Source organism: Hypanus sabinus, chromosome 8 (assembly GCF_030144855.1).
Source record: "Hypanus sabinus isolate sHypSab1 chromosome 8, sHypSab1.hap1, whole genome shotgun sequence".
Classification (NCBI taxonomy): domain Eukaryota; kingdom Metazoa; phylum Chordata; class Chondrichthyes; order Myliobatiformes; family Dasyatidae; genus Hypanus; species Hypanus sabinus.
In genome coordinates this window covers 121,117,306-121,136,152 of record NC_082713.1, presented here as the reverse complement: position 1 = coordinate 121,136,152, position 18,847 = coordinate 121,117,306, and the positions used below count along the sequence as shown (strand labels likewise).

The window sequence follows — 18,847 nt, the reverse complement described above, 5'->3', positions numbered from 1 at the left end:
TGGAGAATGTTAACTCTTGTTGAGTGTTTCCAGCAGATTCAGTTTTCATTGTAAAAGTGAAATGGCCATTGTTACTTACCTGCATTACTCCTTGAAGTAACGTCTGTGATGTCTGAAAGGAGACTCGCGGGGCCCTGGGGAGATGGGCTTTATCGGGGCTCGTTGGGTTGGTCATACACAGTTTGAGCTCAGTGGGATGAATGGTACCGTTCTGTGAATAGAGAGCTTCAACAATGAGAGAACGAGAGAGAGAGAGAGAATGAGAGAGAGAGAGATGTGGGGAGGGATGTACAGTGAGGGGGAGGGACAGGGGTGTGGGGAGGCGGGGAGGGAGAGGGGTGACAGGGATGAGGGCAGGTGATGGGGATGGGGAGGGGAGAGAGGTGGGGGAGCAGGGGAAAGGAATGACAATCCATTGACATTCTGCTTATTGTAAGCAACAAGTGCTTTAATTGTTGAGGTTAAAAGTATTTCAATTCTTTCTGATTATCACCATTCTCCCCTTTTAAAAACAGATACTGGCCTTGTATAATTCAAATATCTTTTAATTGTAAGTTGCTTTTCTGATAAAATCAAATATATACCAAACACTACACATATCAGCATGAACACCAAGTTTTTCCTGAAAGGATATAAAAATCTCATCATGTAAAACAATCTATAATTTGATATCCGTATCAAAGACCTACACCTGAAAATACAATCTACGCCACTCATTGCCTCTCAGATTGGACAGGTGTCTGACATCACACAACATCTGCTTGCCCTTCCTTTCTCTATCACCCACTAACTCTTATTATTTAATTTTACTTTTCAAACAAAGGCAGTTGCCTACTGGAAAGAGATGCAATTTAAGGTTAAACTTAAGAATTAGTTAAATTTTTAACTGCTGCAACATCTTCATTTTTCTGATCCCTGTGAGGTATTTTCCTTGTATCGTTTCTATAAGGAGAGATGCACAAAAGGTCTGGGTTGATAAACAGTACTAATTAAGCTTCAGAGAGCAAATCCAACAAATTTTAGTTAATCTTTCAGCCACCTTTATGAATGTTCCAGCACAGAGCTCTCCAGATTCTGGCAGTAACAGTTCCCACAGAAGGCAGAAGTAATCGAGTTCCCAAGGTAGAATGTAATCTTGCATATTTTTTTTTATTACAACAATACGTATAAATACTGTCGCAAATTCAAAACATCAGCAAAACACTTTAATTGAAGTTTTCAGAACTGGCAACATCATCATAAACTATTCCCACACATTTCATAAAACTACTTTTAGACATACTAAGCATCTAATTATTAGCATTTTTCTTGTTTTGCTTTGCCTTCTGTGTGAGGCAGCGAGCACCCAGCTGAGAGGAACTGCGTGAAGCACATGGTGACGTACGTAACGCACCTGTGCCCCTCCCCAGTTGGACATGGCGTCAGATCGACCGCCCTCTTAAATGCGGCAGCAACTCGATTCTTTAACTGAGTGGCTGCCCTTAAGTAGCATGGACTGTAACCTCAGTCAACCTAGTCAATTAGCCCAGAACTACATCATGAGACTGTAACTTACTGCAATGAATGACAGAGGGCATTTATAATGCCACTGTTTTTTAATGGCTAAATGATCTTCCCCCCATCCAAATAACAAGTATTGGAAAGCAAGATGTTGGCAAGAATTTATAGAAATGTTTTCGAGAATGTTTTTTCCATTTGCTCACACCAAGTACAAGCAGGTGCATTCAACCAGGCAAACCATTTCCAGACATTGTTTAGTTGCTGAAACAGTCGACTGTCAATCGACTTCTGAATGCCAGAAGCCAAGTATTTCACAATTCAGTCCTTAAACACATCACATAGGCAGCCCAATCTAAGGTATAGAAAATTACACTCAAAAACATGCCACAGTGCAGGAGTTCCAGATTGGTTGCGGAATTATTTTAAAAAAAAGCACTGAAAACTGAACTGAAGGCAGGCCAACTTGCCCACTGGAACGCTGAGTGCCCAGGACTGAATTGGTAGAGATGCTGTCCACTGAACCATTGAGCGCAGGAGTGGTGAAAAGCAGGTCAGCGGGCACTTTAGTGGGATTCACCATTGACTGATCCGTCACCCCTGGGCGATGACGACCGGGACAGGCCCTTCTCTGTGTTGTCAGAGCTCGAACTGCTCAGGCTGTGCTGCTCGGCCGTGGAGCTGGAGGTCGCGGTGGCCGCTGGCGCCGACCTCACTTTCTCCTTAAAGTCCGTGATAATGACGGTCAGATCGCCCACAGTCACTTCCAAATGCTGTGCACTGCTGCGGTCCACGTTTTTTAACCTTGGCCTAGGGAAGGGGAGCAGAGGCAGAGTGAAACAGGGAGAAACAGACAGCCCACACTCCTGCAGCTTCAGAATCAGGTTCATTGTCACCCACACAAGTCGTCAGATTTGCTGTTTTGTGGCAGCAGTACAGAGCAGGCATGACAAATTACCACAGGTTACAATAAAAAAATTAAATAATGCAAAAATCTGACATCAGAGGGGAAGAAACTGGTCCTGAAATATTAGTAACACACACAAAATGCTGGTGGAACGCAGCATCTATAGGAAGAAGTTTCGGGCCGAGACCCTTCGTCAGGACTAACTGAAAGACGAGACAGTAAGAGATTTGAAAGTGGGAGGGGGAGATCTGAAATGGCAGGAGAAGACAGGAGGGGGTGGGGTGAAGCTAAGAGCTGGAAAGGTGATTGGCAAAAGGGATACAGAGCTGGAGAAGGGAAAGGATCATGGGACGGGAGGCCTTGGGAGAAAGAAAGGGGGAGGGGAGCACCAGAGGGAGATGGAGGACAGGCAAACAGTGATTGTGAGAAGGGCAGAGAGAGAGAAAAGAAATAAAGGGGAAAAATGATAAACAAACAAATAAATAAATATTTATTATATAAAAGAAAGGGAGGAGGGGCATTAACAGAAGTCAATGTTCATGCCATCAGGTTGGAGGCTACCCAGACGGAATATAAGGTGTTATTCCTCCAACCTGAGTGTGGCTTCATCTGGACAGTAGGGGAGGCCATGGACAGACATATCAGAATGGGAATGGGACGTGGAATTAAGATGTGCGGCCAATGGGAGATCCTGCTTTCTCTAGCGAACAGAGCGTAGGTGTTCAGCGAAACGGTCTAAAATGTTAAGTGTGGGTCTTCAGGCTCCTCGCTGATGGTAGGAATGAGAAGAGGGCATGTCACAGGTGGTGAGGGTAATTAATGATGGATGCTACCTTTTAGGTACCACCTTTTGAAGATATTCCCAATGCTGGGAGCGGGGGGGGGGGGGGGGGGAGTCTCTCAGGACGTTCTCTGGATCATTTTTATTTGCACAGTTTCTCTTCTTTTACGCATTGGTTGTTTGTCAGTCTTTATATACAGTTTTTTGTAAATTCTATTCTATTTCTTTATTTCCCGCTAAATGCCTTCGAGAAAATGAATCTCAAGGTAGAACATGGTTACGTATATGCACTTTGACAATAAATTTACTTGGAATTTCCTATTGTAATGTTCTAATCTCTCTGAAGAACCTGTGTCAGGAAAAGACAGAACATCCTTCAACTCCCCCAATCTCAGCCACTCATACTGGGCTGGACTAGGAGATGAATTGCCCATGCATCTGTTCACTAAATCCACTTCCCTTCTGTATGTCATCCTTGTCCTTGTACACAGTCAGTGCAGCTCCCACGATGAAGCTCGCAGAAACTCAACACACATTAGAGACCCACTGCTCTTTCACCACCAAGGATCCAGCCTATCCCTGCTGTTGGGCAGTTCATGTTCAAGCCCCCAAACCTTTCCAATGTCAAACTGAAATAGTCCAAGCAAAAAATCCTGCCCTTAACATCCTGCTTCAGATGTGGATGAGTAACAAGCTTCCTTCGCTGAGAAAAATTGGAATTTCACTGATGATTCCAGTGTTCATCGAGATCCTCAACTCCTGACACACCGTAGAACTCTGTTCCCACAAGTCCAGGTGAGATCTGGCTTCAGAAGTTAGATTGGCAAAGATTTATTTTGTTTCCGATAAGTCTAACCATCTGCCCTGATATTCCTAGACATGACCATTGTGAAATCCTATATTTTGGGACAACAGCTTTGAATGCAGCTTGGAAAGAGGCCACTTGTCCAAACTCACCGAGACTTCCTCCCAAGCTGGTCCCATATTTCTGTGTTCCACTCATATCTGTCTAAACCCTTTTCATCCATTTCAACCCATCCAAATGACCAAAAAACTGAACGAATGGCATGAACCTACAAGAGCAGGAACCAAAAAAGGAAGACACTACCAGGGCTGGTGGGAGAAGCTGATACACTGGGGACATTTAAGAAATAGGCTCGTGTATTAAAAAAATGTTGAGCTATGTGGGAGGGTAGGGTGAGATTGATTGTGCAGGTGAATAGGTCTGCATAACATGATGGGCTGAAGGGCCACAACTGCACTGTACTGCTCTATAACAGCATAAGACATAGGAGCAGACTTAGGCTATTCAGCCCATTGAGTCTGATCTGCCATTCCATCACGGCTGAAATATTATCCCTCTCAACCCCATTCTCCTGTCTTCTCCAAGTAACTTTTGACACCCTTACTAATCAAGAACTTATCAACCTCCGTTTTAAATATATCCAGTGACCTAGCTTCCAAAGCATTTGTGGCATTGAACTCCACAGATCTACTACCTCTCTGGCTAAGGAAATTCCTCCTCGTTTCTGCTCTAAAGGGACATCCTTCCATTCTGAGACTGTGTCCTCTGGGCCTCGACTCCCCCACTACTGGAACATCCACTCTATCTAGTCTTTTCAATATTCAATAGGCTTCAGTGAGATACCTCCTCGTTCTTCTAAACTCCAGCAAGCACAGGCCCAGAGTCATCAAACGCTCTTCATGCATTAACCCTTTCATTACTGGGATGTCACCGTCTTCACCCACGTAAACAGTTTAGGAAGGCCGCTCACCAACATTTACAAGCACAGTTTGGGATGGAAAATACATGTTGACGTTACCAATGGGTCTGACGTCTTGAGAAGGAACATCTTTTTTTAAACCTGCATCTGGATTAAAGAAGTTGACAAAAGGCCATGATTCTGGAGACGCAGAGCAATTCCAGAACAACGCAAAGCTTGATGGTGGCTGGAGCTCAGGAAAAACTAGTGTGGCTTTACTGGATCACTGGCACTGTCAGAAACCTTCCCCATAGCACTCAGCAAAGAGGAGTATCACCAGGATTGGAGGACTTTCGGAATTGAAAGTCAGGAAGCTGAGTCCCTTTGATCGGAGCTGAGTCCACGAATCTCTGTGATCTGCAGGCCTGAGTTCGATTCCACTGGAGACTGGAAGCCTGTCCTGCTGTCAAAGGGTTGTGTAATTGTGTGGGTGAGAGGGAGGAATGGAACTAGTTTTACTCTTCTTCCTACCAGCACATCAACTTCGCAACCACAGGAAAGAATATATTAGAGCTGGTCTATACAACATTTGTGAGCCTACAAGGCTGCCCCCATCCTCACCTCAAACCACACGTCCATTTTGCTCATCTCTACATACAGATCACTGGTTAAACCAGCTTACAAAGAGATCAGGACCTGGCCAGAAGGTGCCACTGCAGCGCGGCAGGACTGGTTTGTGAAAAAAAACGGACTGGAGCATATTCAGGGAGGCGACTTCCTGTGATGGTCACGTCAACGTTGATAAACAGGACGGATTGGTGACTAGCTACACAGGAAAATGTACTGAGGGTGTTAAAGAGGGTGAAGCTTAGTGGTGATGGTGCTAAATGGTGACTACTTTGCTTGCATCTTCGGAAACAGCTCTATTTCCATCCTTGATATCTTTATTTTTCCCTTTCAGGGTTCTTTTGAAGACCCTGACCTGGAGAACTGCTGACTTCAGTTCTTTGCGGGAGTGGGACCCGCTCTTGGGATTTCATGACTGGCTGTTATTCGACGTGCCAAGGATGTGGCCTAAGAGATTCGCTCACCTTCAGAGGTCCGAGATCTCGTGGCTCTGGAGCCTGGGGGGTGGGCTGGAATCGGAGGTTGGTGTCTGGACAGGAGATTGGTGCGTTGTGGGAGATGGAAGATCTAAGGCTGTGTGACCAGACACCAGAGATCTTTGGGCACAGAGCTCCAGAGCTCAGAAAAAGTGACGCAACATCATAATACCGGGTGAACAAGTAGTCTTTGGGTACTGCAAGTTTGTGTCTTTGCTGTTGCTTTGCTCACATTTGAGTGCTTGGTGGGGGGGTGCTGATGTTTTTTTTGCTAGTGGGGGTGGGAAGGGAGATAGTTGCTTTGCTGCTGCTTACGCGTGGAAGGGGGAGTTGGGGGCTTTGGGGTTCTAACATTTATCTGTCATTCATTCTTTGGGGAACTCCTCTGTTTTTTGTGGATGTTTGTGAAGAAAAAGCATTTCAGGATGTATATTGTATACATTTCTCTGACATTAAATGTACTTTCGATTAAACCAGAAATCATGGCAGAATGCAGAGGATGACACTAAGGTCAGCAAGAGCTGTGCTTCCACGTGCCATCAGAAAGGCAAAGCACGAGTACTCCCAGGAAATCCGCAGAGACCTGCGCGGTACGTGGCAAGGTTTACAAACCCTAACACACCCCAAGTCTCCCTGCACATCGACAGCGACGACTCCCTGGTAGGCCGGATGCACTGAATGACGTAACATCGTGGAAAGCCCTTGCTCGCTCTGAGGAACAGGCACCCTGACTAGCCACAGCTGAAGTGAGGAGGATGCAGGTGGATGCTTCCCTGCAGACCTCAGTACGTGCGCTTGCAACACTGTGTGTCAGACAGAGTGGTCAGCAGCACTGGGGCTCCATAGGGGACTGTCCTGTCTCCCTTTCTCTTCACCATCTACACCTCGGACTTCAACTACAACACAGAGTCTTGCCACCTTCAGAAGTTTTCTGATGACTCTGCCATAGTTGGATGCATCAGCAATGGAGATGAGGCTGAGTACAGGGCTACAGTGGGAAACTTTGTCACATGGTGCGAGCAGAATCATCGGCAGCTTAATGTGAAAAAGACTAAGGAGCTAGTGGTGAACCTGAGGAGGGCGAAGGCACTGGTGACCCCTGTTTCCATCCAAGGGGTCAGTGTGGACATGGTGGAGGATTACAAATACCTGGGGATATGAATGGACAATAAACTGGACTGGTCAAAGAACACTGAGGCTGTCTACAAGAAGGGTCAGAGCCGTCTCTATTTCCTGAGGAGACTGAGGTCCTTTAACATCTGCTGGACGATGCTGAGGATGTTCTACAAGGCTATCATGTTTGCTGTTGTGTGCTGGGGCAGCAGGCTGAGGGTAGCAGACACCAACAGAATCAACAAACTCATTCGTAAAGCCAGTGATGTTGTGGGGGTGGAACTGGACTCTCTGATGGTAGTGTCTGAAAAGAGGATGCTGTCCAAGTTGCATGCCATCTTGGCCAATGACTCCCATCCACTCCATAATGTACTGGTTAGGCACAGGAGTACGTTCAGCCAGAGACTCATTCCACAGAGATGTAACACTGAGCGTCATAGGAAGTCAATCCTGCCTGTGGCCATCAAACTTTACAACTCCTCCCTCGGAGTGTCAGACACCCTGAGCCAATAGGCTGGTCCTGGACTTATTTCCACTTGGCATGATTAACTTATTATTTAATTATTTATGGTCGTATATTGCTATATTTCTTCACTATTCTTGGTTGGTGCGGCTGTAACAGAACCCAATTGTCCTCGGGATCAATAAGGTGTGTCTGTCTGTTCTAGTCAGGGTAAAGCCAAGCTAAGTTGCAGGGCTGGACGATGTACCGGGTCAGGTGCTGAAGGACAATACGGATCAGCTAACATAGGGGGACAGCTCTAACGTCTCTTTGCAACTGTCCACTGTCCCTGCAGGGCTTCAAGGCAGCCAACGTCATTCCAGTGCCCAAGAGGGCGACAGGAACACCACCTGCTCTCAACACAACGCCCAGTGGCACTGGCTCCAACAATCATCAAGAGCTCTGAGCAGCTGGTAATGGATTATATAAAATCCCACCTTCCAGCTCACCCACTGCTCAAACCGGTGCACCGATGATGTCATAGCCTTGGCCATCCACCCGGTCCTGTCCTGCCTAGAAAATAACCTCTCATTTGCCAAGCTGATATTTATCAACTTCAGCTCAGTGTTTAACACCATAATCCCTCAGAGGCTGGTGGGTAAACTATCCTCACTGGGACTCAACATCTTGCTGTGTAGCTTGGTCTTGGACTTGGACAGAAAGACCCCAGTCTGCAACATCTCAAGCTCCATCACCACCTGCCTCCACCGGTGCCCCCTGCCCCCTGCCCCCAGGGCTGTGTTCTCAGCCTGCTTCTGTTCAAGCTGCTGACTCACAACTGCACTGTCGGCCCAGTTCAAGCAACGTCATTGTTCGTTTGTTCGTCCATCAGGCAATGATCAGAACCTCCACTCTAGCCATCTGCGATTTCCAGAGGCTTCACTGGTCTGTGGCTGGAGAGGCCCATTTGGGCTCGAAAAGCTCTTTGGCAGTGTGGACAAGAGATGGCAGCCACGTTGGGCTGGGGTCGCTGGCTCGGGCTTTCCTGGCCAGCCTACTTCTCTGCTGCAGTTGTCCTTTCTGCCTCGAGTGTCAGTGTACACGAGGAGCATCACTCAACCTGATTCTGGGCGAAATGTTCCCATGTGTCTGAGATGATGCCAAAGGCTCTCGGGGTATCTTTATAGCTCTTTCACTGGCCTCCACGGAAATGCTTTCCTTTTTGTAGCTCACCGTAAAGCAGTCTCCTGGGCAGCCAATGGCCTGGCACCGAGGTACGTGTAACCAGGGCGACAGCAGGATGGTGTAGATAGTGCGCTGGCCCATCTTGGTAAGTACCTCGGTGTCAGGGATTCTGCCTTGCCACTTAATGTTGAGGAGTTTTCTGAGGCAGACTTTGTGGAAATTCTTTATCTACTTGGCATGCCACCGGTTCACAGTCCATGTTTCGCAGGTGTAAAGCAGGGTGGGAAGTTATATGACCCTATACAGCTTCAGGTTCATCTGTAGACTTTTTGCCTCTTCTGTTCCAGGCGTTGCTGTAAAGCCTGTCGAAGGCCACACTTGCTTTGGCGATCCTGGCATTTACTGCTTCATAAATGACAATGTTCTGGGATGGCGTGCCGCCAAGGTCCTGACCCTGTTCACTGGGTGAAATCTTCCACCATTCATTGTGATGAACGATTTCCCTGCAACTGGCTGATGTAGACGATATAACAATGGCTGGCTTCATCAGCAACAATGATCAGTTGGCATACAGAGAGGCTTGTGAAATGATGGGAGGGCAAAAGCCCGAGTCTGAACGTGGATAAGATGGAGGAGGTGAGTGTGTGATCTTCAGGAAGGCAGAGGTTGATCACTCTCCATCTGCCATGGAGAGTGTGAAGAGCACAAAGTTCCCCAGTGTGCACATAACAGACGATCTAATCTGGACCCACAGCACCAGCTTATTAACACCAGGAGGAATAGGAACTACACTTTCTGAGGAGACCGGGGTGTACAAGACTCCCCACACCCTTTCTAACAACTCTCCACAGGAGCACCATCGAGTGTGTCCTGTCCAGCCGCATCCCGGTGTGGTAGGGAAGCTGCAGGCATTGGACTGCAAGACCCGGCAGAGGACAGTGATCATCGGGGTCTCTCTGTGACATTTACCAGCAGTGTTGCAGAGGAAGGGCCCAAAGCATTGCAGAGGGTCCCTCTCCCCCATCTCACAATCTCTGTGACCAACTACCATCAGGAATGGGGTCCAGGAGCATCAGGATTAGGACTGCTAGACTGGGTAACAGCTTCTTCCATCAGGCTCTGAGCTAATGAGCACCCTGCCACCACCGAGGTCTCGTCAGCAGGACGGCGACCTGTTTTTACCGTACTGGACCGTATATTGTTTATCTGTGCTGTGCAACACACACACACTTCAAATGACAGTTTCGTACTTATTTGTGGCAGCATTTTGCTTCATGTGCTGTGTGTGATACATGCTTTTTGTGGGTCCAGAGGAACGTTATTTCGTTTGGTTGTGTATATGCACAGTCAGATGACAATCAACTTGAATGTGAACATGTGTAACGTGCAGGTCTGCCGGATGCTGTGTTGGCGTCGGAATGTGTAGGCTGAATTTGCAAGGCTGCCCCCAGCACACTGTTTCAATGCATGCCTGAGAAATAAACTTAACTCTTGAATGGAGAGATGGGATGGGCTGGGCTTGTTCTGTTTGCAGTGTAGGCGGCTGAAGGGATTGTGAGAGTATGTGAGACCCACAGGGTCGATAGTCACAATCTCTCTCTCTCGTGGCTGGGATATCAAAAACAAGGGTGAAGGCTTAAGGGTGAGAGGAAGACAATGGGAAGGGGATCGTAGGGCAAATGTTGACCCCACCTCCACAGAGTGAGACAGCACCTGGAACTCACTGTCTGATGAGGTTTTCAGATATGGTTTAAAAGGCATAGAAGGATACGGACCTAATGAAGCCAGCTAGGAAGTGGTGTAAATGGCCAGAAGGTTCAGTGTGGACATGGGTTGAGGGACCTGTTTGCATGCTATGCGAGTCTCAGCCTGTAGCACCACAGTTAACAGTTAACATGTCTGCAATGAGAATACCTGTTTCCGGCTCAACATTGATTTGAAAGCTTTACCTTATTTTCTTGTGACTTTTCTTTTTACTGACAACTTCTTTCTCCGTTTTCTCCTTCTCTCCCTTGTCCTTCTTCTCTTTCTTTGGTTGCGTGGGCGATGCAAATTGTTGGGTTACTTGCTGGGCAACCAGCTGAGACACTGGGCGAGGCTTCCTGCAGTCAACACAGGATATTACACAATTATATTGCCAGTAGTCAGTGTTAATAGATCACCTGTCTCTGCAACAGCGTAACTGGATATCTAAGACCTGAGATATTGGATAATTTAACACAAGATGTGGCCAAAGGTTTGTGGCAATTGGCAGCAACATCCCCCTGCCCCACACCCCTGCCTCTATCACATCCGGTGCTCCCCTGCTCCCTGGGAACGGTGTGATCCCACTCACCCAACAACCCTCGCCCTCTGCTCTCTGTCTCCAACCTGTTCTTGTTCCAACCCTGTCAGCAGTTACCACCCCTCTCACTTTCCCAATTTCCCTCCAACAAGCCAGAATGCAGAAACAAAATGAATTAGGGCTGACTCCTCAGCAAAACATCTCATCATTTAATTTTCCTCTCTGCATGAAAGAAAGGCACAGGCAGGCCAGCACACAAATAGGTACAAACATACAGACAGCAGCAAGAGACGGATAGACATACAGGCATTAATAATAGCTGCTTCTAATTCATAGGTCTGATCTGCATGCCCTGATTATTAGAAGCACTGTGACGACCCATTTCCTGGCACATCCGAACCGACTCACAATTAGATAGCCTACGGGGGTTTGCGAGCACAGAGCTTTGGAGCCTCTGTGCCACGGGGGGGCAGGTTGAGGGAGGCTTAAAAGTGAGGCTGAGGATTTCAAATAAAGTTTTTTTCCTTCGACTGCAGTTACCAACTCTGTGTCGTAATTTTAGCGCTGCATGTAGCACACCTCTACAATTGGTGACCCAGACGGTCCAAACGATTTTTGGACCAGAAATGACCGACGCCACCTCTGTTCATGCGGTTTCGTTGAAACTGCAGGGTTTCTGGACACAGCGCCCGAACCTATGGTTCCAGCAAGCCAAAGCCCAATTCCACGTTCGCCAGATCACCTCAGAAGACACCCGCTACTACTACGTGGTGAGCTCCCTCAACCAGGACACAGCGGCCCAGGTCGTGGAGTTCGTACAGTCACCCCCGGCAGACGGCAAGTACACGGAATTCAAAGCCCTGCTCCTCAGGACTTTCAGACTCTCACAGCGCGAGCGGGCTGCCCGTTTACTGCACCTGGATGGCTTGGGCGACAGACCTCCTTCGGCTTTAATGAATGAGATGTTGTCTCTGGCCGACGGACACACACCCTGCCTCATGTTTGAGCAGGCATTCCTGGAGCAGCTGCCCGAGGACATCCGCCTGCTGCTGTCCGACGCGGATTTCAGTGACCCCCGGAAGGTGGCAGCCCGGGCAGACTTGCTGTGGAACGCCAAAAAGGTGAGCGGGGCATCCATCGCACAGATCTCCCAGCCACGCTCCCAGCAGCAAACCAGTCCAGGCCTGGCCACAGAGCCCGCCAACCCCCGGCCCAATGACCACTGGTGCTTCTACCACCAGCGGTGGGGCGCAGAAGCCCACCGTTGTCGCCCGCCCTGCAAGTTCCCGGGAAACGCCAGGGCCAGCCGCCGCTGATGGCTACGGCGGCTGGCCATCAGGATAGCCTCCTGTATGTGTGGAAGAGAAGGTCGGGACGCCGGTTTTTGGTCGACACTGGTGCCGAGATCAGCGTTTTACCTCCGACGAGTTACGACACCCGCAGCAGGGCACCGGGGCCCCCCCTGAGCACAGTAAGGACCTATGGCACCCGTCAGGTGCAGCTACAGTTCGGCTCCAGCCAGTTCACGTGGGACTTTACACTGGCCGCCATAGCCCAACCGCTTCTGGGTGCGGATTTTTTGCGGGCTCACAGCCTACTGGTCGACCTGCCCAGGAAGAGACTGGTACACGCCGAGACCTTTCAGACGTTCTCCCTGGGTGCAGCCCAGTTGCCAGCCCCTCACCTCGGCTCCATCACGCTGTCCGGCAACGACTTCACCAGGGTCCTGGCAGATTTCCCATCAGTTCTGGCACCGCAGTTCACAGCGGCCATGCCCTGACACGGCGTACAGCACCACATCCCGACCCAGGGACCACCCCTCCACGCCCGCGCTCGGCGGCTTCCCCCGGACAAGCTCCGACTGGCGAAGGAGGATGGAGGAATTGGGGATCATCCGGCGGTCCGACAGCCCATGGGCCTCCCCCCTGCACGGTGCCCAAAGCGACGGGAGGCTGGAGACCGTGTGGCGACTACCGCAGGCTGAACGAGGCTACCACACCGGACTGCTACCCGGTGCCGCACATTCAGGACTTTGCAGCAAACCTGCACGGCGCACGGATCTTCTCCAAGGTAGACCTCGTCCGAGGGTACCATCAAATCCCGATGCATCCTGACGACGTCCCCAATACGGCTCTCATCACCCCGTTTGGCCTTTTCGAGTTCCTCCGCATGCCGTTCGGCCTGAAGAATGCCGCACAGACGCTCCAGTGGTTAATGGACGCGGTGGGACGGGACCTGGACTTCGCGTTCATCTATTTGGACGACATCCTCATAGCCAGCAGCAGTCGTCAGGAGCATCTGTCCCACCTCCGTCAACTCTGCGCCCGACTGAGTGAGTACGGTCTTACAATCAACCCCGCCAAATGCCAGTTCGGACTCGATACCATTGACTTCCTGGGCCACAGGATTACTAAAGACGGGGCAACCCCTCTGCCCGCTAAGGTAGATGCGGTCTGCCACTTCCCCCGACCCACCACAATCAAAGGCCTTCAGGAATTCGTAGGTATGGTCAATTTCTACCACCGCTTCCTCCCTTCAGCTGCCTGAATCATGCGCTCCCTGTTCGCCCTGATGTCGGGTCCGAGCAAGGACATTACCTGGGACGAGAAGTCCGCCGCCGCTTTCGTTCAAATGAAGGAAGCTTTGGCGAACGCCGCAATGCTAGTACATCCCAGAATGGATGCCCCTACCGCCCTCACAGTGGATGCATCTAACACGGCAGTCGGTGGGGTGCTGGAGCAACTCAGCAAACACCTGTGGCCACCCGAGCTCAAGTACAGTGCTTTCGACCGGGAACTGTTGGCGCTCTACCTGGCAATCCGGCATTTCAGGTACTTTTAGAAGGTCGGCCCTTCACCGCGTTCACGGAAGCGTCCGACCCCTGGTCGTCCTGCCAGCAACGCCACCTGTCCTACATCTCTGAATACACAACGGATGTCTGGCACGTCTCGGGTAAGGACAATGTCGTGGCGGATGCGCTCTCTCGCCCTACCGTTCATGCCCTTTCCCAAGGGGTAGACTTTGAGGCACTGGCAGAGGCACAGCAGACAGATGAGAAGATTCCGAGTTACAGAACCGCAGTCTCCAGTTTGCAGCTCCAGGACCTCCCCGTAGGCCCGGGTGAGAGGACCCTACTCTGTGACGTCGCCACCGGCCAGCCCCGTCCTGTCGTCCCGACAGCCTGGCGGCGCCGTGTTTTCGACTCCATTCATAATTTGGCGCATCCCTCCATCCGGATGGTTTCCAGCAGGTTCGTTTGGCACGGACTCCGCAAACAGGTCAGTGAATGGGCCAGAACGTGCATGCACTGCCAGACGGCCAAGGTGCAGCGGCACACCAAAGCCCCACCGCAGCAGTTCCATCCCACCCACCGGCGTTTCGACCACATTCATGTGGATATCGTGGGCCCCCTGCCAGTGTCGCGCGGAGCACGGTACCTCCTGACTATCGTGGACCAGTTCACAAGATGGCCAGAGGCGGTCCCGCTCACCGACACCACCTCCGAATCTTGCGCCCGAGTCCTGATCACCACCTGGATATCTCGCTTTGGTGTACCGGCCCACATTACCTCCGACAGAGGCGCCCAGTTCACCTCCAGCTTGTGGTCAGCTATGGCCAGACTTTTGGGGACTCAACTGCACCACACAACTGCCTACCACCCACAGTTGAACGGGCTAGTGGAGCATTTCCACCGTCACCTGAAGTCGGCCCTCATGGCCTGCCTGCGAGGAGCCAACTGGGCGGACGAGCTTTCCTGGGTCCTACTCGGCATCCGCACAGCTCCCAAGGACAACCTGCACGCCTCGTTGGCCGAGTTGGTATACGGCGCGCCCCTGGTCGTCCCCGGGGAGTTCCTACCAGCCCCACGGGGGCAAGAGGAAGATCCCGCAGCAGTCCTGGACAGACTACGCGAGAAGCTCGGTAACCTGGCCCCCATACCCACTTCACAGCACGGGCGGAACCCGACCTGCGTACCCAAAGACCGAAGGGGCGGGCATCGGCCACCGTTGCAGCGGCCATACGAGGGGCCGTTTATGGTGCTCCGGAACAACTGGTCCACGTTCGTGCTGGACGTTGGGGGGAAAGAGGAGGTTTTCACGGTGGACCACCTCAAACCAGCCCATGTGGACCTGGCGCAACCGGCCGAGTTTCCGGCACCTCGGCGCAGAGGACGACCTCCCAAGCAGGTTCTGGCCCAGACTGTGGACATTGGGGGGTGTATCGCCGGTTCTGGGGGGTGGGGGGGGGAGGTTATGTGGCGACCCATTTCCTGGCACATCCGAACCGGCTCACAATTAGATAGCCTACGGGGGTTTGCGAGCACAGAGCTTTGGAGCCTCTGCGCCACGGGGTCAGGTTGAGGGAGGCTTAAAAGTGAGGCTGAGGATTTTGAATAAAGTTTTTTCCTTCGACTGCAGTTACCGACTCCGTGTCATAATTTTAGCGCTGCATGTAGCACACCGCTACAGCACCACGATTTTGACCCTGGCAATCAGAATCAACTTTATTATCAACGACAAACACTCAGTGGCCACTTCATTAGATACCTCATTTCCTAAATAAAATGAGCACTGAGTATGTGATGGTTGTCTTCTGCTGCTGTAGCAAATCCACTTCAAAGTCTGATGTGCTCTGCATTCAGAGCTGCTCTGCTCTTCTGCACAGCACTGCTGTAACGTGTGCTTATTTGAGTTGCCGTGATCTTCCTGTCAGCTTGAACCAGTCTGGCCAATCTCATTAACAAGATGATTCCGCCTACAGAACTGACGTTCACTGGACTTTTTGTGTTTCTCGCACCATTCTCTGTACACTTGAGACTGTTGTGCACGAAAGTCCCGGGAGATCAACACTCAAACCAGCCCGTCCAGCACCAACAATCATTCCACCGTCAGTCACTTTGATCACATTTTCTTCCCCATTCTGATGTTTGGTCTGAACAGCAACTGAACCTCTTGACCGTGTCTGCATGCTTTTGCGCGTTGAGTTGCTGCCACGTGATTGGCTGATTGGATATTTGCATTAACGAGCAGGTGTTCAGGCCACTGAGTGTGTGTCATGAAATCTGCTGTTTTACGGTAGTGCTACACTGCTGTACATCATAAATACTATATAATGAGAAATAAATAAAAACTAAATAAGCAGGGGAAAAAGAAAGCAAAAAAATAGAGGTGTTGTTCATGGGTTCATTGTTAGAGTCTATCTGATGGGAGAGGAGAAAAAGCTGATCGTAGAACATTGAGTGTGGGTCTTCGGGGTCCTGTATCTCCTCTGATGGTCGTAATGAGAAGTGGGCATCTCCTGGGTGGTGAAGGGCCTTAGCGATGGATTCCACCTTTTTGAGGTAATGCCTTTTGATGATGTCTTTATGGTGGGGAGATTAGTGCCCATGATGGAGCTGCCTGAGTTTACAACCCTCTGCAGCTTTTAACCACACAAAGTTCACTGCTGGGCTGTGCAGTGTTACCATACGACCATTAGACATAGGAGCAGAATTGGGCCATTTAGTCCACCGAGCCTGCTCTGCCATTTCATCATGGCTGATCCATTTCCCTCTCAACCCGGCCTTCTTCCCGTAACCTTTCATACCCTGACTAATCGGGACTATCAGTCTCTGCCTTAACTACACCCTATGACCTGGCAACAAATTCCACAGATTCACCACCCTCGGGCTAATGAAATTCACAATGACACTTGATAAAGCTTGGAGCACTGCACATTGTGGAAGCAAGATGGAGATGCAGAAAAGATGGCAGGAGGATCGCATTCAGCACTGACAAAGATGTTTGTCATTTTTATTTCCCCGGAAGAGAATTGAGTGACTAATGAAAGTCTTTAAACTTGCAAAGGGGGTTCAATGAAGATAAAAATATCCATTTCTGGGGGAGATGGGCACAGAAAGACTCTGATCATCGAGTCCCCAACCATTCAGAAATCTTCCATGGTTTGGCATCTGGCTCACCCACAGTTTTCACTCCCTTAATCCCAGTTCCCACGCTCTCTCTAAACTCGCCTGGTTCCCCCTTTTAAAATTCCTGGGGTCACTGAAATATCACTGTGTAACATCTCTTTTAGAAATTAATTCAAAAGTTGTGCGGGAGTATTAATAATAAAGCATCCAACAGATGACGCGGAGCAGCTGGATTTAAACCAATATTTACTGTACTGCATGCTGTAAATTCCAGGAAACCACAGAGGGTTCTGGTCTGCTGGAGCAAGGAATAAATCAGGCCAACAGCAACGTGCCTGTGAATCCACAAGTCCGCTGGAGGCTAAAGACAGCCTGTCCTGGGGTTAGAGGACTGTGCACCTGGGTGGTTAGGTGGGAGGGAGGAACAAGGAATCTTTAGCTGTAGTTGCTTTGTCACTGGTTGTGCTGTGTGTTGTTCTGCTGAGCATCGTAGGCAATCTGCATTGGTGCTGGAATATATGGTGGCACCTGCGGCTGCCCCCATCCCACTGTCCGGGTGTGCTGGCTTTTATTGCGAACAGCTCATTTCACCAATAAATCTGAATCTGAAAAGTGCATCCAGGTAGAATCAGGAAGGTCGGAAAAAGGAGGAGAAGGAAACATAAAACATGAGGGATTCTGCAGATGCTGGGAATCCAGAGCAACACCCACAAAACTCTGGAGGAACCCAGCAGGTCAGGCAGCGTCTATGGAGAGCGATAAACAGGTTAGGTTGAAGGGGCAACACCTCCAACCTAATGGCATGAACATTGATTTCCCCAACTTCATGTCACTTCTATCCCCTTGCCCTCCTCTCTTTTAGCATTCCCCATTCTGGTTACACTCTCTCACCTGCCCATCACCTCCCTCTGATCCCCCTCCTATGTCCACTCTTTTCTCCCATCATATTCCCCCTTCTTCAGCCTTTTGCTTCCATCTATCACCTCTCAGCTTCTCCCTTCACCTCCCCAGCAGCCCATCTTCCCGCACTCCTGGTCTCAACTATCACCTGCCAACCTCTCCCCTCAACCTTCTTATTCTGGTTCCTGTCCCCTTCCTACCCAGTCCCATTGAAGGGACGTGCTTTGAAACATTGCCCTCCAAAAAGGCTGCCTGGCTTACTGAGTGCCTCCAGCATTTAGTGTGCGTTGCAGAAGGAAAGACGACAGGCCTAGATGGAGGGAGGGGTGCGGAGATAACCTCTGTGCTACGTAAGCCCAGTCAATCAAACATTCTGTAAGTGCTACGTGATCCTATTGTGGCAGGGTTACTGAATCGACAAGCCTGTAAGCATTGCTGTAAACCTTACTGCCACTGCGTTAGTGTACAGTCACAGTAGTGCGATCACTTGAGCTGAGTAAGATGTTCTCCCAAGGGGTTGTCTGTTGGTGGGACCTCAGCCGGCTGCAGAGGCCGATCCGGGATCCACATACTCCGAGGGGCTTCCACTTTGCCACTTGCTGATTGCCACGGGACTTAATCTGGAATATTAGGATGAATTCCCTGCTTGTACATGGCTTTTGTTTAATGTGGGGAGGCTGATGTGGGGTGACAGATCGGGGTCAGGGCCAGTGGCACAGAGTGCAAGATGACTGGAGGACTCCTCTCTGCTGTAGCCTCCCACCGCCTTCACCACCATTGCGATGTGTCGTCATCTCCTGTCAACTCCCTCTTGGTTGGATAGCTCTTTGTCTTGGAGCCTCCCCCTCATAAGGGACCCTACCGGGAGCTGAATGCCAGATGGCTAAACGTCAGGCAGCATCACTCTCGGGATCTCAGCAACTCACAAGACACTCCGCCACGACAAGTGACAGTCCTCAGAGAAGGTAGAGCACCAGTAAGAAACTAAACATCCTCACTGTTTCTCTCCGGGTTGCTGCCTCCT

At 50.1% G+C, this 18,847-nt stretch overlaps 1 protein-coding gene across 4 annotated transcripts in view; it reads right to left on the bottom strand.

The window, feature by feature from the left end:
• Nucleotides 1-1,649: 1,649 nt before the first annotated feature.
• yaf2 (YY1 associated factor 2) overlaps nt 1,650-18,847 on the bottom strand; it is a 141,853-nt gene continuing 124,655 nt past the window's right edge. For 3 of the 4 annotated variants that reach the window (XM_059977704.1, XM_059977702.1, XM_059977703.1), the window contains exons 3-4: nt 10,681-10,833; nt 1,650-2,307 (exon numbers count right to left, since the gene is read on the bottom strand). In XM_059977704.1, the coding sequence (XP_059833687.1) occupies nt 2,064-2,307; nt 10,681-10,833 (397 nt within the window). In that variant the 3' untranslated portion in view covers nt 1,650-2,063. The remainder of the gene's footprint in view (nt 2,308-10,680; nt 10,834-18,847) is intronic. The other variant, XM_059977705.1, reaches the window with a different exon arrangement.